The 24,673-nt window shown below is 39.1% G+C and overlaps 1 protein-coding gene across 10 annotated transcripts in view; it reads right to left on the bottom strand.

Annotated features, from left to right (window-relative positions):
- Positions 1–24,673, bottom strand: part of LRRC7 (leucine rich repeat containing 7) — a 626,043-nt gene that overhangs the window by 3,473 nt on the left and 597,897 nt on the right. For 9 of the 10 annotated variants that reach the window (XM_053592544.1, XM_053592545.1, XM_053592536.1 and 6 more), the window contains one exon: positions 14,146–14,220. In XM_053592544.1, coding sequence (XP_053448519.1) covers positions 14,146–14,220 — 75 coding nt within the window. The remainder of the gene's footprint in view (positions 1–14,145; positions 14,221–24,673) is intronic. The other variant, XM_053592542.1, reaches the window with a different exon arrangement.

Below are 24,673 nucleotides of genomic sequence, written 5' to 3'. Positions count from 1 at the left end.
TGTCTCTTTGTCACCCTCAGTAGAGTGCTGTAGCATCACAGCACACAGCAACCTCCAGCTCTAGGGCTTAGGTGATTCTCTTGCCTCAGCCTCCCGAGTAGCTGGGACTACAGGCGCCTGCCACAACGCCCAGCTATTTTTTTGTTGCAGTTTGGCTGTGGCCGGGTTCAAACCCACCACCCTCAGTATATGGGGCCGGTGCCCTACTCACTGAGTCATAGGCGCTGCCCAGGGTTTATATATTTTTATATTAAAGAAACACACTATCTGGGGTATGGTCACAATTATAATTTTCACTCAAACTGTAGAAAAGTAATGCATGTGACTGAAATGTTTGTACCCCTGTAACATTCTAAAATAAAAAGAATTAAAAAAACAAACATTTTTTATTTCCCCCATTCATTATTTATACTAGCGGTTCTCACCCCCATCCAATATTCCTAAAGCCTGTGTCCCTTAGGGATAAAGTATGCTGACCTTGTAACAGAGGACTCTCCTGCTGCTTCTCGCAAAGATTCCCCAGTGGAACTACCCCAAATCCACGCGAAACACAATTAGCCTAAGGTTACAATTCAACATCCCAGCTTGTTACTATCTGATGTTTGTGTTATGAAACATAGATTCTTCTCTGCAGAGAGTGGTTCTGTGCCTTTCTCTCCGTTAAGTCGCAGAGTGCCTGGATTGGAATGTTCTCACTAATAGTACAGAGGGGAAAGGGTCCCCTAAGCCTTCACTACCATGAAGGCCAAAACGAAACACAGCCTTATCAATCTGGGCAACTAAACGATTGACAGTTAAATCATTGTTTTCCTTGCAGTCAGAGACTTAGTTGATTCAGAAGAGAAGAATCAGTCAAGTTGTCTGCTTGGCAAAATGCAGGTAACACAACCAGTTAATGGGCAGCTTTACGAATTCTCAACGGACTGATCTTATTTGGGGGCACACATTGCCTTTATTACTTTACTTATCCTTTTTGTATTTTCTTTCTTTCTTTTTTTTTACATATACATGTGTTTATTAGGTTTCCATTTTTTTGCCTTTACAATATTAAAAATGCTTAAAATTTAACAACAATAACAATGTTTAAGATAAGGACTAGAAACAAAAACCTCATAAAGAATGAACGAACATAAATACATTCAGAAAAGGAATCAGACAATTGCTACATTGAAATATTAAGTGATAATAATAATAATGATAATGCAAATAAACCTTTCTTTGCAAAGAAAGAACTTTTTTGTACTTTCTTAAAATATGATTAATATTTAAAATAGCCAATTGCTTAAAATTAAAGGATTTGACTACTTTTAGCTTCTCCAAATGTAAAACAGTATTAAATCTCTAGAAATACTGTACAACATTTAAAACTTAGATGAAAATCATCCCTACATTTTATTTTATCACTAGTCAATTAAAACTGGTTGGCTAATGATGTGATACAGATGATTCTAAAATACTGCATTTTAAAACCAGAGTATATCTACCAATAAGAAAAATACTAGGAAAAAGAAAGGAAATCCATGTAATTATAGATATAAATTTACTTCGAATTAGAGAAACTCTATATGTACATCCTTAATAACACTTAATAAATGCTTATCAAAGGTGGCATAGGCTGTTTTAGTGGCAGGAAACAGTAGCTGAGTAGAAATTTGGGTGTCTACACAGCTCAAAATTCTTGCTCTAAGTTATGGTAAAAATCAGATAATGAGGTTATACATATTTGAGGTTATTTCTGACCAGCAGGTAACGAGGGGAGAACACAGTATGTGGTAAGTTCTGCTTTAAACTCTCACCCTGTTTCTGACATCAGCAAAATAGCAAAGTTGTGTGGAATCCATGTTTCTTCCACTGTGGTTTTGAGGGATATGCCGGATGTCTTCTGTCTGACCAAAAGGAATAGCTGAATTGTGAAACTGAAATTTAATAATGGAGATCTTGAATGTCAAAACTTAATAATGACCACATGAGTGCTCAGATCTCTCTATCTGCAGACTCTAACTCATCATCGCAATGAACCACCCAAAACTTAGGAGAATTTTCAGGGAATTATTCAAAATTTAAATATCTCAGAGTTTCAAGGAGGAAAAATTCGTTAAGACTGATAGGCCATGAGGGGGTTGCTGTTGTTCATCATCAAGCCTGACATAATATCAAATGTTAAAAAAATAGTATCAGTGTTAAGGGCCTAAGTGGTCCTATGTATAAAACTTACATGGCAAATTAATCATAGCTGTTAGGTTTGAATCCTATCTTTATTGAGTGATCTTCAGTGGAGGCCAGTTCACTCCCAATGTGATTACTTCTTAAATTTTTCAGTCAAAAGTATCTGTGGTGTGTTGAATTTCCAAAGCACTGTACGAGACACTGGGGTTAGAGTTAAACAGGAGATACGCCGGGAGCTCGCATCAAAGAGGTGGCCATTCAGGAAGGCGCACAAGCCGGGGACATAACTAAAACTGATGGAAAACAGATGTAGGCTGAACTGAATTTACATCCAAAGAGAGAAATAAAGTGCTGGGGTAGTTCAGAGCAGGGCAAAGAGAGGAAGGAGAGCTTCCCAGGAAGCTGTTTCTTTGAGAACGATGACTTCCCCGCTCCTCACACCTGGCAGAAGGGATTAGCAATGGGCCACAAGGCCTTGTCTCATTTCCCAGAGTCGCCTTCAGCCGTTTGTGAAAAATTGGCCATTTTAGACAAATTCTACAATGCTACATGCAGGGAAAAGAGTTTTAAAATGGTCCATGCATGTAATCATTTTTGTAAGAATTAAAAAACAAAAAACAAAAAAGGCCCACCCCAAACCTGTGAATTTAGATCCCTTGTCTTCAGCATAGAAAGTAAGAAAACGTGGATGGACTTTGTTAAGGAAAGAGGTAAGTTCAAGTAACTTCTTCTTCAAAGAGAGACAGCTCAATAGGTAAAGCATTTAAGAAGAACTTTTGTGGGGACGGGTGGGGAAAGAGAGAGTGAGCAGATGTGGTTGCAAGCCAGATTGCACTCAGAGACCAGCTCGCGTGCTGGCCTGGGCTAATCCTGTCTTTTTGTAAATGAAAGGCCTATACCTCAGAGAGACCAAGTGACTTATCTCAGATCACACAGCCAGAGAAAGGGCAAGGGCTAAATCACCTCTTATCATAATATTCCTTCTTATTATTTATCACATCACTTCACTGAAATAACGAGACTACTATCACGTCAAGTGATTTAAACTGACATTTTACTGACCGTAATAAAATGGAACATTTTTCCTTTAAAAATTCTTGTCTATCACCTCCCAACACGATTTTGTACTTTACAGTGGTTGCGAAGCTGTGATTACCATTTGGATTCCTATCAGGTTTAACTTATTCTGAACATAGTGGTGGAAATAATATATATTTTTTTTCTAGTGGAAATAATATTTACTCTTAAATTAAAGCCTACAAAGATGCCGAATCTCTCATTCTTATTATAGTTTCAACTCTGGCTTAATGCAGTTGTGGTGGCCATATGTCAGCTCTCTCTCTCTCCTAGACTGCCCGCTGGGGCCAGAGAGAACTGAGGGAATTCTCAATGTCAGGAGAATTGAGAGGAAACGTTTTGTAGGTAGAACACACATGATTAGACCAGGGTAAAAGAAATAAACAGGAATCAAACTGTGATGCCATCAACTAAAAATGAAAACCTCGGAGGAGCAGCAAATTCAGGCAGGAATGGAGACAATTGAGTTTGTGGGACCAGCAACACGAGACAGGGAATTGTTTATCATGTGCGGTGGCCCCTCTGTAAATCGATAGCCACAGGACTGTAACTCACTGGTCAGCATACGGAGGTGCTCAACCCAAGGAAAGAGGCCTACTGTACTGATACGTACATGTGGTGCGTGTCCAGTCTGTGAAAATTAGGTCAATGGAAGGAGGTGGTCAGTGTAGGCAGGGAGGGGGTCAACTGTGGAGGGTCTACTGTATTTGGAAATAAAAGCGTGGAGTTCAGGAAGGAGGCTGGGGTAGCATCATTAGCAGCAGAGGTCAGGTTTTACTGCTGCTTGGTATTCCCCAGATGGAACGCTGAGAGCTTTGTCAGAAAATAAGGGGTATTGTGAAAGAAAGGGAAGCTAAGTAGAGGAACAGGATGGGGTTGTAGCTTTGGGAGTGTTGCACTGAAAAGAGTCTGCAGTTGACCTGGATGTCCAGCAAAGCCTGTCTGAAGTGAGGGAGAGAAAGATGAGACAGGGTCCATTGCTTGCTGCAAGAGCAGGCAGGAAGCTGGCTCTCCCTGGGGGCGGAAGTGAGATGCAGAGATTCTCCTGGTGGTCCAGTAGGGAGGGAACCCTGGGTTCCTAGGAGCCCCAGGCAGGAAGAGACCCTGGAAAAGTCATCCCGAAGAGGGTCCAAGGCAGGGTGCTCATGAGGGCAACAGGAAATCCGAGAGAATCATATATTTCCTAGTGCACTGAGTAATATTCTTTTTCTGTGGAACAGAAGAAAACGTAAGGAAAGGAAAAAAGTAGCTGGACTAATTCTAGGCTCAAATCTGGATTTGTTTCTGATAAAGCTTCAAGGTGTTGAGAACCACAGTCAGGGTCTGTTTCAGGGCCAGCGAGACCCCTTTCATAACTTAGCTTCTAATATAGCTTTTCATGCTTTGTAAGTTAGATCACTGAAAACACATTCATGAAGCTGGTCTCCCAGGAGAAAATGAGATCAATAAACATGAGAAGTCTCTGTTATTCTAGTCCCTAGAAATGTTTTGGGTTTAAAGGAGAAAGCCTTGGCGAACATCAAGAGGCCTGTTTACAAGGCCACAGCTGGGGACTGACTGGGAAAGGCTTCACGCTACCCAGAGGACTCTGAAAGAGTTACTTTAGAAAAGTTGACTGAAGATTAAATGAGTTAATATATGTCAAGCGCTTAGTCCAGGTCCTGGTACACTATAAACAATCAGCGGATAAATGTTAGCTACTACTTCTAATGTTACTTCACTATTCATTGCTTGAATTTAAGATATGCAATTTTAACTGAGCCATAAGGGTAAACGCAGAAAATGTTAGAGGAAGGAACTTTCCCCCCTTGGTTAGCTATCTCTAATTTTTTGAAAGGTGAAAATGTGAGAATTAGAAATGGCACACAAATAGGGAATATCACGCGATTAGTACCTAGGTGGGGTTTACGTTATGGTTGTCGAATCTGTGACTCTTGACACACTTTGTATTTTTAGATGCTGTGAGGTTGTAACTAATATTTTAGATTCGTGATGGAATTCCCTTTTTAATAGTAATTGAGCTATATCTTGATATGGAGCATTATGTTAGGTCTGTTGCAGGGAGGGCTCTGAACAAAGCACAAAAGGGGTTTGAGGAGAAGAGGACAGAATCCCAGAATCTCTCATTCTTGCAACAAAGAGCAAAAAGAATTTATACCGGGGCAGCACCTCTGGCTCAAAGGGGTAGGGCACCGGCCCCATATGCCGGAGGTGGCGGGTTTGGACCCAGCCCCAGCCAAAAACTGCAAAAAAAAAAAAAAAGAATTTATACCGTATCTTTTAACAGGACTATAGCTATCTGGCTACGTCTGGGATCAGTTGGGCAATCAGACAAATATGTTGCTGCATTCGTGCAGAGCTTCTGTGTGTGTTTTTTTTTTTTTGGCCGGGGCTGGGTTTGAACCCGCCACCTCCGGCATATGGGACCGGCGCCCTACCCGCTGAGCCACAGGCGCCGCCCTCGTGCAGAGCTTCTGAATTAAAGTCCGCAAGAATCGCAGTATTTCAGCGAGTGGGGTTTTGAGGCTCTTTAGCGTGTGAACAGAAGAGCTGAGGAAATAAGGCTGGTATTGCACAATATTAGTTGAAAGCTATAAATTCAATGGGGCTTTTAAAATATATGCTCATGACTGACATGTATGCATATGCTATTTTAAATATACACATAATATAAATGCAAAAGATGATTTGTGTAATAAATACTAAGTTAATGAAAATTTAAAATATATTGCCACATCTGGCTATATAGATATGTTTTTATTTTTATTTATAACATTTGTATGTGTTTCACATCCATGAGCATATATATATATTTTATATATGCACTATCATAGATTGGAATAAAACGCATGCAATTTTGAGGAAACTGCCACTTAATGAAAAATGAGAAGTAAATGAGTAGCTTCTTAAGTTGAAATGGAATTAACAAGAAAACAATATAGGAAGGGGAAAGATAGTCTGAACATTTCATGCTTCAAGAATATGTAGTTAATGGGTTTTCTAGCTTTAGCTGATTTGAATGTATGAAAGAACATTTTAGTATAATTTTTATGTTATTTCCCAAAGATATCCCTCCTGATTTTAGCTCCATTTGACATCTTCTGGGCCATAACATGTTTTTTAATTGCCTTTTTTCATGATTTAAACATGAGAAGATTGAGGATTAAGAAAAATAATTTTGCAATTCCAACAAAAAGTAGAGCTTTGCAATTATAACTCATCCTTTACTGTAAAATGCACTTGGTTTCTGGATTTAGTCTCTGGGTTCTTCCTGGATTTATCTTTCATTTCCTGCTGGTAAATGTTTTGTTAAATGGATAAATTATGGATAATTGTGCTGTGGAAGTTTTCCAGATGATGCTGTAATTCTTCTAGGAATTATGTTGTATTCTTATTATCCAATATGTTGAGCTTGAAAACTAGCCCCAGAGAAGGCTCAGCCACAGGGGTTGGGGGACCGTCCAGTGAGAAGGACAGCCTAGTCCTGGCTCAGCCACAGGGGTGGGGGGACCATCCAATGATAAGGACAGCCTTGATCTGGGCTCAGCCACAGGGATAGGGGGACTGTCCAGTGAGAAGGACAGCCTCGATCCGGGCTCAGCCATAGGGGTTGGGGGACCGTCCAATGAGGAGGACAGCCTGGATCCCTTTAGGCTACAAAAGGGAAATCAGACTTGAGACATGGCCTGTGATTTTTGTTTGGCTTAAATTCACCTAAAATGGGGAACATTTAAAGGACCAGTACATATATATTTTGTATATTAATATATATTAGTACACTAATATCTTATACTTTGAACGCCTATGGTCTTGGTATGAAGGGACATTACAAGGAGGGAGAGGGGTGGGGCCTTGGTGTGTGTCACATTTTATGGGGGCAAGACATGATTGCAAGAGGGACTTTACCTAACAAATGCAATCAGTGTAACCTGGCTTATTGTACCCTCAATGAATCCCCAACAATATAAAAAAAAAAAGAAAGAAAAAAACAAAACAAAATAAAGCAACCAAATTAGAGCTCTATGCCAGGCACTAGGAGAAAGAATAGGAAACTTAGATGATTATTGTGCTTCACATGAACTGCCTGGAATTAATTCCCATTTCAGAATCTCAGTCTCATAGAGCACTCTGATTAAATATTGGGACTGCTTAGGTCTGAGTGTCCTGCATAATCAATGCTACATTTGCTCAATGCCAAGTCATTTCAAAAAGATTCCTATAAAGAAATGTATTTCTAGAGTTCACATGAAAAATTTACATTGCTCTTTGTAAATGTGAGGAAATTTTAGGTTTTAATGGGTTTTATTGTAGTATTAAAAAAAAACAAACTTTACAACACAAAACAAGAGTTGGGCACATGTGTACCTGGTAGCAGGAATTTCTCATGAACTCAAGCTCAAAAGAGACATGGTGAGAGAGATGCTGAAGACGGAATTACTTCTATGGAAACTTGGGTATGAAACTGATAATAAACAGTGATTCTGAAGAAATTTACTTACTTATCTGCTCTGATTTCAGAGTGCCTGTTTTCTTCTTATCAAATATGTCACGTGAAATGCCTCCCACAAAATGCATTTTGTACCTAGATTCACAAGGCAGTTTCCCAAGAAAACATTCTCTATTACTCTTCCTGTTGCCCTGGAGAGAGTAACTTCTTCACTTCTGCCATGGAAAACAACCCTTCGTTTTCAGGGGGCTCTTTGTAGCAAGGCTGGTCTCTGTTTCGATGGGAAGATTCCTCTTCAAAGACAGGCTGGGGTTGTTAAATGTTTGATATTCAGCTCTGAGCCGGCTTCCCTCCCCTCTCATCTTCTGCTGTACATTGTTGGGATTTGGTGACTATTTTACAAATAAATGACTACATAAATGGATAAATTAGGAAACATGATGAATTTAATGCTATTGGCAAAACTTGCTCCAGGGAATCAGTATTATATATAATGATGTGCAATTTATCAGAATCAAAATGGAGTGACCAGGGTCTAAAAAACTCCCCAACAAATACAGCCAGAAAAGGCAATGAAAAGAGGGTTCTCATGATTGTGCCCCTTAACAAAAACTATCCCTGAAGACTCTGCAAAAAACATAACTTTGCACAAAGTCTATCAAAATCATACACAAAAAACACTTCCGTAAGTGACATCCTGAACCAGAAACTGACGGTCTAACCTCGGGCTGTTGTCACCATCTGACTCATCTTTGTAGCCAAGATTACTTATATCAAAACACTCACGTAATCCTCATTTCTTTCCTTAAAAATCATTCTTTCTTGCCATGGTGCATACAACCATGGTTTACCACAGCATGTGTACGTATGTCACTGCAATGCTCTATGCCCATTTCCTTTTAGAAAATCTCTCTGTTTATTATTTAGGTTGACCATGGAAAGAACACAAATCATTTAAGATCTTTCAACAATAGTTGCCTCGCAGTGTTGTTGTGAGACTTAAATGACATAATATAGATGCTCAATTAATGTTATTTGCACATCGGTGGAGCTGTGAAGACTCCAAGCAAGAAGTAAATCCTCTCCTGTGAGTAAAAGGCGTGCGATTTAGTGCGTGGACTTTGTGACATTAATTGTGCTTCCTCAGAAGTATTTTGTTTGTTTCTACCTGATGTTTTTTTCCTGATAGCTGAAGCTGTTGAATAAATGAGGTCTACCCATGCAGGATAATTCTTTTAGCAGCTAATTGAATCCACAGGTCATTGAAAGAGCAATAAAACTTCCATTCACAGGAGGAAGGTTTGATCCAGCCATCCACAGCCTTCTCAGCTCGCCTTCTGCAGAGTCCAAACTTACTTCTCACACTCTCAGCCTTGAAACAGCTTCCCGCCTCCACCCACATTCCCACCCTCACTACAACTCATCTCCAACTCCATGAGACTTGGACTCTTCCACTCAGGGAGAAGCTTATTAAAAATGACATCTCCCCTAAGCCTGCGTCTTCCTCCCGATTTTCTGTCCTGTGTGTCTGTGCTGCCCTTTCTGGCACGAGCGTCTCCCCACCCCCTGAAGGCTCCTGTCAGTCCAGGGCACAGTTGTCAGTCCAGGGCACAGGCGTCCTTCCTTCCTCTCTGCCGAGCCTGGAGGTAGTCCTGCTCTGTCAGGAGTGAGCTCCCTCTCTCCACTATCTCTGCAGTGGGACACCCCGAGGTCCCCTGCACTCCCCGCCACCCAGGTCTCCTCTCCCACTCACTGACTCACTGGATTCGGTGAGGCGGGGCCAGCATCTTGCATTTTTGTTTGAGTGGCCACCCTCTCCACATCCCCAGAAACAAGTTCTTATATTAATCACTTCATTCTCTTAACACTGTTCCAACATCTATTAGTTACATTACAAAACTGAGCACTTTATTAGTTTGCTAATGAATGCGGAACATTCATCTTGTCTCCCTAGCTCCAAGCTCCCTGAGGGCACACAACTTGGCTCCTAACTATTAGGGGGCTTCTAATGACATCTTAAAACACCAATAGGGTTGGGGGTGGCATGGTATTGGCTGTGGAGCACAGCAGTGCTGGGAGGCTCCATGGGTGCCACATCCCATGATTTTGATGGAGATATAATGCTCTGAGTCAAATAATTTGCAACTAAAAAAAAAAAATTAAGAAAAATCACAGTATAGTAATAACTGCTAAGGGACCTGGTATTTGTTGATAGACTTATTTGTTGAGAGTGGTTTCCCGAACTATCTGTATAAGTTGTAGGGCCAAGGCTTTTTAAAGCTAGGAATAGTTCAGATTATATATGAAACCAGCACATTGTACCCCTTGATTGCACTAATGTACACAGCTATGATTTAACAACAACAACAAAAAATACTAACAGTAATAGCAAACTTAAAAAAAAAAAAGCTAGGAAAAAAAGAAACAAGGAAACATCTGGCTTATTTGAATAATTATTTTATTGATTGTCCTATTTTGGTATCTATGGCCACTGACCAGCAGTATATTTTAGATTACAAATTCCAGAACCCTTAACATGATGGTAAGGTAAAAGAGACTATAAAATTATCTTCAATTGGATACCCTATTTACATTGATTAATGGAAAAATTTGGATGTCATTAACTACTTCTCTATAAATTATTTAATTTCTCTTCTCCTGCCGAAGTTAGGCTCATGTGTGGAGAGTGGAGGGGGAAAAGGGAAGGGAGAATGGCTGGCTGCCCTGACAGAACAGAACACGGTACCCTCTCAGGGGGCTCTAGGCTGTGGGTGTTGGTAACTCTCAGTCCTATCTGGTCCTTTTGTCCAGTCTATTCATAATTTTAACAGAGTAACCATAATTAATAGCTTTTCTGTACTCAGATATACTATGAATTATAAAATGTGTAATGAATTAGGCTGAATTTTGTAACTGGGAAGACCACTAGAAAAAGAAACTCCGATGTTAAATTAACTGAACTGCCATTTCAAAAATGGTCCAATATTGGCAAGTGCACAGTGGCTCCGACTGGTGACATCTTTTTTTGTGATTCATGTGTTTTCAGTTTTTTTTTTTTTCTTTTTCAGCTCTTACATAATTCAACTGCACGGGAGGGGAGTCTGTGAAGGGTGAGCCTTCCTAGCACAGGGCTCTTCCCAGGTGCCACACTGTCTTAAAGCCAGGGAGCACTGAACGTGCTCATTAATCACAGAGAAAACGAACACTGAAGGGACAGAGAAACGATGTGAATATGTGTTAATTCACACCAACCCTTACTGCATACGTCTTCATAAATTCAAATAAAATGCCCATTAATACCCAAGAATAAGAAGAGAGTGGCAGACAAAAGGAGTTATAGAAAAAGAAAGCTCTGACATAATATTCTGGCTTGGGGGAGCACTGGGGACAGGCGCTTCTCTCTTTTACTGTCCTAATAACTCCTGTGCTATTTGCTATTGAGTGAGAGAAACACAGTGTCACTGGGCTTGTTTGTTGCTGTTCTTGTTATGTTTTCTTTTCTCCTATGCCCTTGACTTTCCAGGTTGAACACTGTCAATAAGCTTTGTAAACAAATTTGTTCCAGTGAGAATGCCGGATGCTGGTTTCCTAACTGATAACTCAATGGCTTGAATCCATTTTGCCAGGGTTCTTTAATATTAGAGACAATAGTGTTATAAAGAGACAAAAATACAGCTTGTCCTCTTTGCATCTGATGTTGGCAACCGTTTTTGTTCAGAATTAGCCATTCATATATCTTCAGAAAGTGTAATTGGCCACTTGTACTTTTTAATTAGTATGAATGAAACTGTAAATTTCATTCTATTTCATTCATAACTGTTTGATTAAGCTCTCTATATAAACACACTTTTTTATGGCAAATGGACTTTGATTTTATTGTACTAGATACAAACGATTTCTGTGGCAAAAACAAAATGCTGTGTCCTTAATAGTCATTTGTAAAGAGAAGAGCTATTGGGCTTCAGTTTCTTCCCACTTCTTGCATGAAGAATCCATGCCTCTGTGCACTTTGGTGATGTTATACCCCCATCGGAGATGAGAAATACTGAACCTAGATGACTCCACATACAGAAATTTCTGTATGGAATTTTATAGCCAGAAAAGACCATCCTAATACCCTCCAAGCAGGCGCTAACTTACTCTCCATCAGTGGGATAGATGTATATCATTTTGTTATGATGCGTATGTATAGGTTATGTACATGTGCAAATTTGAACAAAAGAGAAAAATCTTTTTTTTGCTGCTTCTGCCATGGGTGAAGGAATTTCAACCTCGTCTCAAGCTCTAGAATGCTTCTCCCCCCCAGCCTGGCATTCTCAGGGGTCAGAGAGCTGAGATTAACTGGCAACAATTTCCCCCCCAAATTCGGAGATTCTAAATAATTTCTTTGACACTCAGTAGGGAAAAAACCCTCACCATTTCCTTTGCTAGTGAGCAGCATTTACTGAGTGTTAACAAGTTATATTATTAGTTTATTCTTGGCTATCTTTTATAGCAATTCATAAAATTATCAAACAGTTGAATTTTTGAGCTGGGAAGGGTACGTGCGTATCAGATAGAAGCTGTTTGTTATTTTACACATACCAAATCTGAGCCCATCGATGTGATGTAAGGTGCTTAAGATCGAAGGACAAGCTAGGCTATCCAGACAGATATAACTTCCATAATAAAGTGGAAAACAAAACTTGAGTTGGCTTTATGTAGTCCTTTTAGTGTCAGTGTCCTAACTCAAAAGACCTGGTCCATCTTCATCTTCCGCCTGCATGGAGTGGACTCAGGCCTCTGGGGGGTGTCTCTGTTGTGACTTTGCCGCAGGTAGGAGCAACTCCTAGTCTTTTCAGAGAACTATCATTTTTGAAAACTTGAGTGGTTGACCATGATCATGCCAGTTTAAAACATTTCTGAGTTATAGTACTAATCTGAAACTAGCAGATCAACAACTACAGGCCCACATGGGCAAAAAAAACACATTTAGATTCAAGAAGGGGTAAGGAGGGAGAAGGCTCAGGAAGTCCCTGCCTAGGAGATGCAATGTGAGGTACACAGCACACGTCCTGGGTGAAGGACTCAACTACAGCTAGGGCTTTGGACTTGACCTTACAAATGCAAATAATGTAACTTAATCATATGTACCCTCATATTAACCTGAAATTTAAAAAATTAAGAACAAACGCGTCTGAGAATAAAATATTAAAGCAATCTTTGTTCTATGTATGTTGGGCTATATAGGATTTCTGCTTCTCCAGGACTTCCTCAGAACACTCAGTAAGTAGAGGTCAGAAGGTCTCTGCAGGGGGGAGCTGAGGTGACCCTTGCATTCTTGAATTATGTTTTTATTAGACTGGACTAAGGTCTCACATTCTTATTTTCTCAGTACTCCTAAATTTTCAATATATTATGTCGAACCATTTAATAATTGTTATAAATGGTCAAATAATAGCAATTTCACATAGTTTCATCTATTTATGTAATGGGAAATTTCTGGAGTTCTAAGTCAAAATGCAGATTCTTAAACACATTGACAATACTTAAGAGACTTTCCTGGGAATGTAGGAAATAATTAGGTATCTCTTATACGAAAAATGAATTCAGAGAGAAGGTGCAAAGCAAGTGCATTCAAAGATGCAAAGCAAGTGCTTAGCTATTTACTGGGGTGACCCTTTCCTGACACACAGTGTTCTAAGTTACGGAAAGTCTTTTTCCAGTATTTTCAGACAATACATGTTAGAAAGTCACCCTATCTACAGCAAAACTCTTGTTCATCTATATGGAGGCAGTAGAGAGAGAGGACCAGGTTGTTCACAGCATTCAAATGTTAATAAGCTGATTGAGAAATTAAATATGAACCTTTGATAAACTGAAGATGAACCAGTCCCTTCTCTCTCATTAAAGAAGGCATCCTCAAACTTTTTAAACAGGGGGCCCATTCACTGTCCCTCAGACTGTTGGAGGGCTGGACTATAGTTTAAAAAAAACAAAACTATGAACAAATTCCTATGCACACTGCACATATCTTATTTTGAAGTAAAAAACAAAATGGGAACAAATACAATCACACCACCTCATGTGGCCGGCGGGCCGCAGTTTGAGGACCCCTGCATTGAAGTCTCACAGACACATGATTCAGGCACTTCATTACTCTTACTTTCACTGGGTAACTGTGCACAAATTCTATGTATATCAATTCTTCTTACATTGCCAGTGATTCCATTCAATTCAACAAGAGTACTCAGAACGCTGGCCATGTGACAGGTGTTGCGTAAAGTGCTACGGAGAGAGTTTTCTCTCGAACTGAATTGTTTTTGGCCTGTTGATCAGCCCTCACACAATAAAAGCAAATAAGGAATGTAAGAAGGGCTTATTTTCTATCTTTAATTCAAGCCACTAAACTTAGTAACGTGGTTACAGACTTGTTTCAGTGCTGGCGTTTGCATGCAATGCTTTTATCTTCTTACCTGAAGGATCTTATCACCAGGCTGCAGAAGGTTTGATGCTGGCCCATCAGGCTGAACCCTAGTAACAAAGATACCCTATAAGTCAGAAGTAACAGAGGTTAGGATTCTATTACCAGTACTTGGGCCTGCTTAAATAAATTTTCATTCATATACAAAATAGCAAAAACAGATTTAAAGCAATTTATACATGTAAGCTTCCGAAGATTATTATTGTATCTTAAGCAAGGCATCACCACTCTTTTTCTCTCTTTTTTTTTTTTTTGAGAGTCTCATTCTGTTGTCCAGGCTACAGTGTTGTGGCGTTAGCCAAACTCACAGCAACCTCAAACACTGGGCTCAAGGGATCCTCCTGCCTCAGCCTGTTGGTGTGTGACTACAGACACACACCACAACGCCCAGCTTATTTTTCTATTGTTAGTAGAGACGGGGTCTCGCTCTCGTTCAGACCATTCTCAAACTCCTGAGCCCAAGGGATCCTCCTGCTTCAGCCTCCCAGAGTGCTGGGATCACGGGCAGGAGCCACTGTGCCCCTCTGGCTATCATTCTTCAAGTCAAGTTTACAAGAAGCAACATATTTGCTTGCAAAAAAGAGACAATTTCAATTTATAAATTGATCTCATGACATACCTTTAATAATTCCTTTCTTAAATCATGTGAAATATGATACTGAACCATCTTTCATATAAATTCTGAATTTGTCCTATTATCCTACAATAAAAAATGTCTTCTCTAGGTTATAAATTCAATGTATACTTTAAAAGCTTTCCCAGAACTATATCGGCATACTGGTTTATTCCGATGAATATTACTTTGTATGCTACTAGAATTTTAATAAAAAATGTATATGAACAAATATAAGAAAAATTCGATGTGCATTTATTTTAAATAAAGTTTATGTCTATGACTGATAAAAACTCTAACTTGATTCAGTGTATAAAAAAGTCAGATTAATTTTGCTGAGCATGTATATATATATGATTGAATGTCTACTACATGCTGGGCCTTGATTGCTAGGGAAACAGACAGATATATAGAATAGAGCTTCCCACTAGCTCACAGTCCAGTGCAGAAGTCAAGAAAATCAACAATTACAAAACAGCGTGACAAGTGTTATGATAAAGGTGTGAGAGACTGTGTGCACGGTGCACCCAGACTATATCTGGTGGAGGAGTCCTTGACAGTTGGATTACAGAGGGCATAAAAGGCTTCCATACAGATATGGGGAGAGGAGACTGTAGACCAGTGGTTCTCAACCTTCCTAATGCCTTGACCCTTCACTGCAGTTCCTCATGTTGTGGTGACCCTCAACCATAAAATTATTTTCATTGCTACTTCATAATGGTAATTTTGCTAATGTTATGAATTGTAATGTAAATATCTGATATGCAGGATGTATTTTCATTGTTACAAAGGGGTCGCCACCCACAGGTTGAGAACTGCTGCTATAGATATAAGGATAGGACACATGGCCGGGAGGGTGCCCTTCACATTTGGGAAATGGCAAGTAGTTCTATTAGACCATGTGGTGATGAAAGGATGGGAGTGGATGGGGCTGTGAATGTGGCAGAAGGTCATAGCCCAGCAAGGAGGTCAGGGCCAGATCAAATGGGCCTTTCCTAGATTTTCCTATGAATTGGAGGAGTCACTGGAGGGTTTTAAGCATGATGCTGACATGACTTTAATTGACATCCAAAGAGTGAACTGACAAAAAGATTAAAGAAATGAAGTATCCTTACAATGGAATATTATTTGGTGATAAAGAATGAAGTACCAAGACAAGCTGCAGCACGGGTGACCTTGAAAACATTCTGTCAAATGAAAGAAGCTAAAGAGAGCACGTAGTATATGATTCCATTTATATGAAATGTCAGAAATAGGCAAACACATAGAAACAGGCGGTGGCTTCGCCTTTGCAGGGCTGCAGGAGTAACTGTTAGTGTGCATGGTGATCAGAATGTGCCAAAGTTAGAAAGTGGGGAGGACCACACACCTGTGACTATACAGACATCCCTCAATCGTGTACTTTACAAGGGTGAATTCTATGATATGTAAATTAAAATCTCAATGCAGCTATTGTTATTTTTTGTATGCCTAAGAATTATTAATAAAACAGAAGAAAATATTTTAATATCCTTGCCTTTTATTTAGAAAATCATGTCACTTGCTGATCTGTAAAGTTAATGACTCACTGAAACTCATAACTGTGTTTGGGTGCACATGTAAGTGTCTGTGTGTGTAAAGGGCTTAATAAACCGTCCCACATTAAAATATTTCTACGCATGTTTTCATTCACCATTTCAGATCTTTATGAAACTTATTAATGAAGCCTTTTGTATGATTTTTATCTTCCTGATTTTAATCCATTTTCTTTTCATTTAAAAATGAAACTACCGATTGGCATCAAAATTTCTAGAAAACTGCATGACTTTTAACCTTGTAATTAGACTTCTAGAACTTACCTTGAGAAATTAATTTGACCAATATGCAATAGGCATGTCCGAATGTGTTCATTATGGTATTATTTGTAAAGAAATATTACCAACTATACCTGAGTGTTCAATAACAGGGCATTGATTAAATAAATTATAATAAATCCTTGCAATAGAAAGACACACGGTCATTAAAGACAAAGTCTTCCATAGGTGACATAGAAGTACACATATTTAGTGAACAAAGCAGGTTATAAAACAGTATGTGTGATATGATGCTCTTTTAGGTGAAATATGTTTATATTTGGTTTGTGTAGGCAATTATCTGGAAGGATATCTCCTCAACATCCATAGCAATTACACTGGGACGCCAGATTTTTTCTTTTCTTTTTGCCTATTTGTTACTTATTTTTCTACAATGGTTGTGCATGACCAGGGGTCATCAAACTGCGGCCCGGGGGTCACATGAGGCGGCGTGATTGTATTTGTTCCTGTTTTGTTCTTTTACTTCAAAATAAGATATGTGCAGTGTGCATAGGAATTTGTTCATAGTTTTTTTTTTTTTTAACTATAGTCCGGCTCTCCAACGGTCTGAGGGACAGTGAGCTGGCCCCCTGTTTAAAAAGTTTGAGGACGCCTGTGCATGACTTATAACATTAAGAAAATAATGAAAAAGAAAGTTTAGGGTAATGGTGACACTATTAAGAGTGATGCTTTAATCAATTCAGGTGCACAAGTGGTCAGTTCAAAAGAAAACTTGTTTAAAAAAGAACCATTAGATAAAAATCAATGATTAAGCTGCCAGACCAGTGAATGGCTATAACAACCAATATATCCCCGCTGAGCACCCAGCTGTCATATTCCATCAACAGAGGAGCCAGTATATATAATCAGCTGCTGGTAGCCCCCCTTTTGCTATCGGGGTCTCTGTACAACAGGTAGAATAACACTGTTGCCCAGAATAGGCCACTACATCTCTGGTTGTCGGAGGTGAAGTTGCTTTGACTATTATTTTATCTCGGCAGTCAAAGTCTCTGCTACCCACTTAATTTTGATTGTCTTTCTTCAGCTCTTTGTACAGGAGCAGTTTTAATAATGTTTGTATGAGTCCAGACCCTAGGAGCTGAATTACAGCCATCACGTTCCCAGTGCTGGGAGGGAACAGCAGCTCTCCACCACCTGACTGCCGACAGAGTACAAGGGTGGTGTCTGCGGCAGGTTTAATTCCATCCATCACATACTCTGCAGGACTCAACTGCTGCTCTGAAGACACGCTTTGAAGCTTACTCTTAGGGTGGCCTAAGTCTTCCAAAGAATTTATTGCTTTTTTCCTAAAGCATTATTATTTCTTTCCAATCAATAAGCTTCATCAACTCAGAGATTGCTCCTGCCCATTGGCTTAGTTTCGTTGTTACTGTATACTATATATTTTATCAGCCAGCATACTGCATGCTGGTTGAAGCAGAAAGCAATATGCTATGCTTGACAAAGGCCTGTGGCATTCATTATTTGTGGAGGCGCAACGATTCCCAAAAGACTGCCTGCAAAGGTCAGTGCCCCAATTTTTCACTGTATTTGTGCATATAAATACTGCCATATAAAAGAGAACGAATAAATCTAAACCCATTTTGTGGTCTCTGATGAATATTGATGAAAAATACAAAAACTTGCTGTTTTGAAAAAGCTCATTGTAGCAATATGTCACCCTTTTATCAAATCATTTTATTGTGAAACTTCAAAGAATATTTTGGCACTGATGACAGAATTTGGTGGGGAATCAGACCGTATTTTTTTTAAAGTTTTTTTGCATAGTCTAAGCAGTATTTTTTTATTGTTGTATTAAAATGACTTCCTACTGTTTGGAAGTTTGTCTCCTGACATTCAAATAGGAAGCAATCATTGTATGTATCAAAGATCCAAATAATGAGATTTTTTCAATTTTACATCTGCTAGCAAGGGCTAAAATATGTTCAATTTCCATATATTTCGCAGAGTGCTAAATGTGGGACAAATTACATCTATTAAATTCAAAACTGGTGAAACAGCCAAGACCCCTAAAGTTATAGTGAAAGCGTCTTGCCCAAGGAAGGGAAATACCTCCATAACTCTCTTTTTTATTGAGGCCATCTGTATTAGTTTTCTACCAATGCTGTAACGAATTACCACAAATGTAGTGGCTTAGAACATCGTGAATATTATATCACAGTTCTGCAGGTTACCAGCCCAACACAGGTCTCCCTGGGCTAAAACAAAGGTGTTGACAGGTGGGGTTTCATTCACCTTTGAAATCTCTGGGAGAGAATCCATTTCCCTGTTTCCTGTAGCTTCTAGGAAATGTCCACATTCCTTGGCTCATGGTCCCCTTCTTCCATCTTTAAAGCCAGCAATGGTACATCTCTCTGAACATTTTTATTTTTTCACATCTCCCTGTGACTTCAGCTGGGAAACATTCTCCATTTTTAAGATTTATGTGATTACCTTGAGCCCATCTGGACAATCCAGGCTAATCTCCTTCTCTCGAGGTCCTTAATTTCATCCTATCTGCAAAGTTCCTTTTGCCATGTAACGTAACATACTCACAGTTCTGGAAATTAAGATGTTTTTAGGGAGCCATTTGTTTTTCTTTTTTGAGACAGAGTCTCGCTCTGTCACCCAGGCTACAGTGGTGTGGCATCAGCCTAGCTCAAAGTAAACTCAACCTCCCGGGTTGAAGCAATCCTTAGGGGCCAATTTTCCCCCCTGTATACTACACCGTGTAAGTAGAGGTTAAGAGCTCTGGAGTCACCTGTCCATGTTCACCATTTACAAATTAACAACCTTGGGCAATTACGTCTTGTGTACTTAACTTTTCCTCAGCAGTAAAATGGATGTAATAACGGGACATACCTCAAAGAGTTATTGGATACATAAAAAATACTTAGAGTGGTGGATGCAACTATAATTATTGAGAGTTTTAAGTCTTTAATTATACCAGATTTATTGGCAGGAAATTATTCTTCTTTCCTCTTTGCTTGGCGTATATTGAAGGGCCAATATTTGCCAGTGTTCCCTTGAATGCCTGGCTTATTTAGGGAAGGGGATGGGAAGAAGGCTGGACAGAGGTCCTGCGTCATCTGGGGTTCCTTGGTGAGCTCACAGGGACGGTGGTTCAGTTGTAGTTTGCCCTCAGCTGTGGACATGGTTCCCATCTGGAGGGCTTTCTAATGGTTCTTAATAGCTTGCTGGGGCTACTTCCTTTGGTAGCTTCAAGTTGGGTTTCTACAGCAATGGCTGCTAGAATCTACTCCTGTTAGGGGCTGGCCCCTGGGTGTTCTTCTAACGCCTCCCACCTCTGCACAGCGCTCCAGGTCTGCAGCGCCTTGAAGGCGCCGTGGTTTCCCCCAGTCCCACCTCTAGAGGGCGTCTCACAACAGAGCAGCTTGGCAGGTGCTGAAGGTCCTTTCAGAAGAAGCAAATCTCAGACACTGGCGTATGGAGGGGCCCGGGGTACACACAGACCCCGTGCTCGCGAGGAACCCTGTATGTTTGAACCAGAGCTAATCTGGAGAGGCCTGGCTGGAGGCGTGACTCGCTGCCAATTCATCTCTCCACCTCGTTCAAAATCAATCTTTATTCAACTCATAAATGGTTTATTCCCAAAGTGCCCATTATGGGCTTATAAAAAGTTTTGCACTTTATAACTAATTTTGAAAAAGGATGAGTTTGGGGATGGGGGTTCTAGCATTGTTAAGATTTGACCTTGTCTTACTGGTCACCTAACCTCCACAACTCTGGACATAAACTTTAAAAGACTTATAGAAAGTTAGTCTACAGGGCCAACATTCAAACTCTGGAGGAGAAAGAAACTTTATATGGCTTTTTAATGAGGAAGGTGAATGATTGTGACAGTCTCAGCTATTGTAAATGTAGACACCAAAATAGAACTTGTCTTAAGGGACCTGCAACTTCAACTTATGAAATAGGCTTTTCTTTAAAATTCTGAAGTCTTGGCTCTAGCTGAGACTACAACATTGGTTTCTAGGAAGACCGCATCTCAAACAAAAATTGTATATTATTACAATTACAATGCAGAAAACATTAGTTAAATATTATAGAATGCAGTATTTCATGCTTTCTTATGGTAATGAAAATTCAAAGAATGTTTTTAGAGGAAAAACTGACACGTGAAAATAGCAAAAGAGCCGTAGATTCAAAACTTTTAAGGGGAAACTATTCTTTTTTTTCTAAAAATATGGTAAACATTAATTTTCTTTCACAAAGTAGGCAACATTAATACAAAGTTATATTGTGGCTTGAAGCAGCATCACCAGACACACATCAGGGACTAATTTCCTTAGTCCCTGTGGTTATCAGAAGACAGCACACATAAGGGTAAAGGCATTATAAATCGTTCTTGCCATCAATCAAACGTGTGATGGCAAAATATTTTAAGGTTAATTGCTGTTCACCAAATTTTAGGTTTTGAATAATTTGAGTCCTCAGCAACCAAGAAATTTCTATGCAGCAAAATCAGAGATTTATCTCAGGGCCATTAGAAGTTGAAGAAAGAAAGTCAGGAAGGGACGGAGAGAGGGAAGGGGGCTCTGGCAGGTGGATATGGTGCTATGGGGTGTGGCTGGGCTTTAGTTCACAATACAGTGAAGTGCAGACTCTGTAAAAGACAACTAGTCAGGAGAACTGCTTTAGAAACCTGGAACATTCCAGAGAGAGCCAAAAACAAAAATTTTGCAATTGACCAACATCCTCGAAAAATTTCACAAAAATCTTATGTGGAGATGTTTAAAGGAATTTCGAGCTCTTTCACTATTTTTTTTCATTAAACTAAATATTAAATTGGAAATCACTTTGTTGCCTTTGTAAAAAATTTATTATTAATAATAATAATGCTCTGGAGCAACAAGGAGACTGATGATGGCATTCTGATGATATCTTGGTGGTAATATAGTGGAGTACTACACACGGCATCCAAGCAGAAGAAAGACAGGTTCGTTCCTGGGACTTCCATCATTGTTCTGGGTCATTCTAAAACTTTGTTTGGCAGCCACACACACACATACGTGTATATGTATATATACATATTATATATGTGCGTATGTACATATTGTACATATATATGTATATAATATATACGCACATATATAATTTTATACACAAATATATATGTATTGTATATAATTATACAGTTTTCAAGCTAATGACCTTCTGACTTGGTAAAAGCATCAAAACATTAAGCAATATATTCCCTTGTCTCTGAGATTACTTACGCAAATGGCGCATTAACCACTAGCCTATGTTTTATCGCTTGATGTTGATCATTGTGGGCTACGTTCTGGGAATTTGAATGTGAGAGCTGAAATTGTGTTTGATTTTGGTTACTTTATAATTATGTTTCTAATTTTATGAATTGCTTCAGTCTTCCCACTATTTTTAACAATTAAACATCTCTGGGGTATCTGTCTACTCTGAAAGTATAATTTGCATCCTCTATATTTGTAGGTGAAATTTTTGAGCTTAAAAAATAATTTTCTTCAACTTAATTGTCATGTAAGTCATTGATCACACGCCTTCATTTACTATCTCACCAGATTTCTGGCCTATTAGGAAAAAAATAAAAGAAATATTTTCTATTTATTTTTATTTTATAAAGCTTTACAGCCTGTATTTAATAGGAGACCCCCCACTAGGGGTGAATATTTGGATTGCTAAGCTTGGTATGGCTTAGTGATTTTTGTCATAGCACCTAATGGCTTTTCTTCTCAGTTTTACAAATAGCACAAAATAGTAAAAATTATTAAAGGTGGGAGTGGGTAACTGACGGGGATGGAGATTTTCCTTTCTAGCTATTTCTAAAATAGTATCACTAATAAGGTTTCTGATAATCATTCCTGCAGGCTCCCTCCAAGCCCCTTCAATTGTATAATTATTTGACACTCTTGCACCATTTCAAAATTATGAATTGAAAAGTGAAGAATTCTGTCAAACCTTTTATTTGTCACTTCTGCTAAAATAAGTTTGTTGAAGTTAAAAATTGTTTTGTGGTAAGCTATATTCTGTCAAAATACAATTCCCATAGGTTTAATGAGGTATTATTTGATCATTATCTGCTTTCATAAGCTGAAATTCATGTCATCTTTATATTATAATGCCTAGGTACCTTTTATTTAACAGCAAACATGTCATTGTAAACATGCTAGAAATATTTCTTAGAGGTGGCAGTGAAATCAGGTGATCAGAAAGGCCAGGGGCAAGTGCCCTCAATAGCTGTGAATTCCTGGAGTTGTGGCTCTCAGTCCAATGCTGTGCACAGATGCCATGGGATAGAGTGAAATCGTCTTCTTTATGTCATGATGTCTAGGTAGAGACATTTTCAATTGGCTGAAGCACCCTACCATACCTTTTTAAAAACGTGTTAAGTGACCATATTCCTGTAGGAAAACCCTTAACAGTAGATTGTGAAGACAACATTTCCACCAGTGTTCCTGATGGGTTTGGGATTTTTTAATCCCATGAGGAGACAATGAACAGAATAGGAAAAAATTCATTTTTTATTGAAAAAAATCTCATGTTTAATGTCCTTAAACAACCAAGTGACATTCAGAACCTCAAACTGCAATGTGACTAAGACACAGCTGAAGTGATCTGTTGTGTGCGGAGATAACTTATGCTTGGAATTTATGTTTAAAGATGCGGTTTTACATATAAAAGGAAGTTGTTTTCAATCCCTTCCTAAATTTAGCTTCGAGTACAGTGTAAAACAATATGCTCTGTATACCTTGCTTCTGAATTTCATTTTCATGTAACAGATTTTTCCAAATTACTTTACCTTACATAATCACTTGGCATGGAATTAAGGTCAGGAAAGATATATAAATTATATTACATACAAGACAAATAAAAAAAACATGTAAAATAAGTAATATTTTCCTACTAGCTGTGCAAAGTGAAGGAAATACACTGTCTATAGTTTAATATTTCATCAATTTAAATCCTCTGCTGTGTGGCATTCTAGGTAAATGTGTTTGCTATTCTTGTGTTGAGTACCCCTGGGGGTGTGCCTGACAGCCAGCAGACACGTGGTGTGCACCTGTCCCATAATTCAGGTGCTTCTTTCGCATACTTCTGTTTATGGATCATCCAATATCAAGAGGCTGAGCAAAACCGGAAAATTTTTCTTGTGTGTTTTTGAACTTGCTGTTACCACATAAGCATCTGGGTATTGTTATCCTCAGGTAAAGGTATCAAATAAGGTTTTGGAATTCTTTCTAAGGTTTGGAATTTAGGTAATTCCAAAGGATTTGTTTGTTATATCTTATCTATGGCTACGTTTAGATTACCCAGCGTAGTAGAAATATGGGTAAACCCTCTGGTACTTGCTGAATTTAGGTGTTTATGACTATCTCATAAATGGTGGAGAATAAGGAGTTCTTTGGCCTCAATGACCTGTATGTATATTTCCAGCTTTCAAGTCCTTCAAGGACAGGCTGGATCCATCCAACTGTTACTGCGATCCGGCGACTGAGCTGCTCATGAGGCCATTCAGTGTGGTCCCTTTAGGGCACGTGGAGAAAGGGGCTGTGGGCCTGCTCTAACATCCTTAAAATCTAGCTGTGTGGTCTTTCTTTCCTCAAAAGGAGCAACGAAGGCTGTTAGTCCCTGAATGATGGGCTTTGTGAATTCATCATTAAAATCTTTCCTTTGCAGGGTCCTGGATTGCTCCGTGAAATATGATAGTAACCTGGTATCAGTCATCTCTCAATGCAGTGTCTTCTTCCTAATAACACCCTGTGGAAATTGTTCTGGTAAATTCCTCAAAATAATTTCATTAATTATTATTTTATGAATGCTTCAATCTGGACAAGGAATTTTGTAGCTTGCTCCGTTGCCAGACTCACCACAGTGATGATACCTTAGTCCACAGTTGTGTAACTGCTTAGGAATCTACCTTGTTCCGTGTGCTCCTAATTATCTGGATTCGGTGGAGAACCCACGCTGACTCCCAAGGACTTGCTGAAGAAAGAATCTAGACTATGACTAATTAGAGGACTCTGTGATACTTTCAATATTAAAATATCATATTCGTCTCAACTCTACAGGGTATA

This window comes from Nycticebus coucang, chromosome 5 (assembly GCF_027406575.1).
Source record: "Nycticebus coucang isolate mNycCou1 chromosome 5, mNycCou1.pri, whole genome shotgun sequence".
Lineage (NCBI taxonomy): Eukaryota > Metazoa > Chordata > Mammalia > Primates > Lorisidae > Nycticebus > Nycticebus coucang.
The sequence above is the reverse complement of the archived record's forward strand: the minus strand, read 5'-3'. Positions and strand labels throughout refer to the sequence as shown.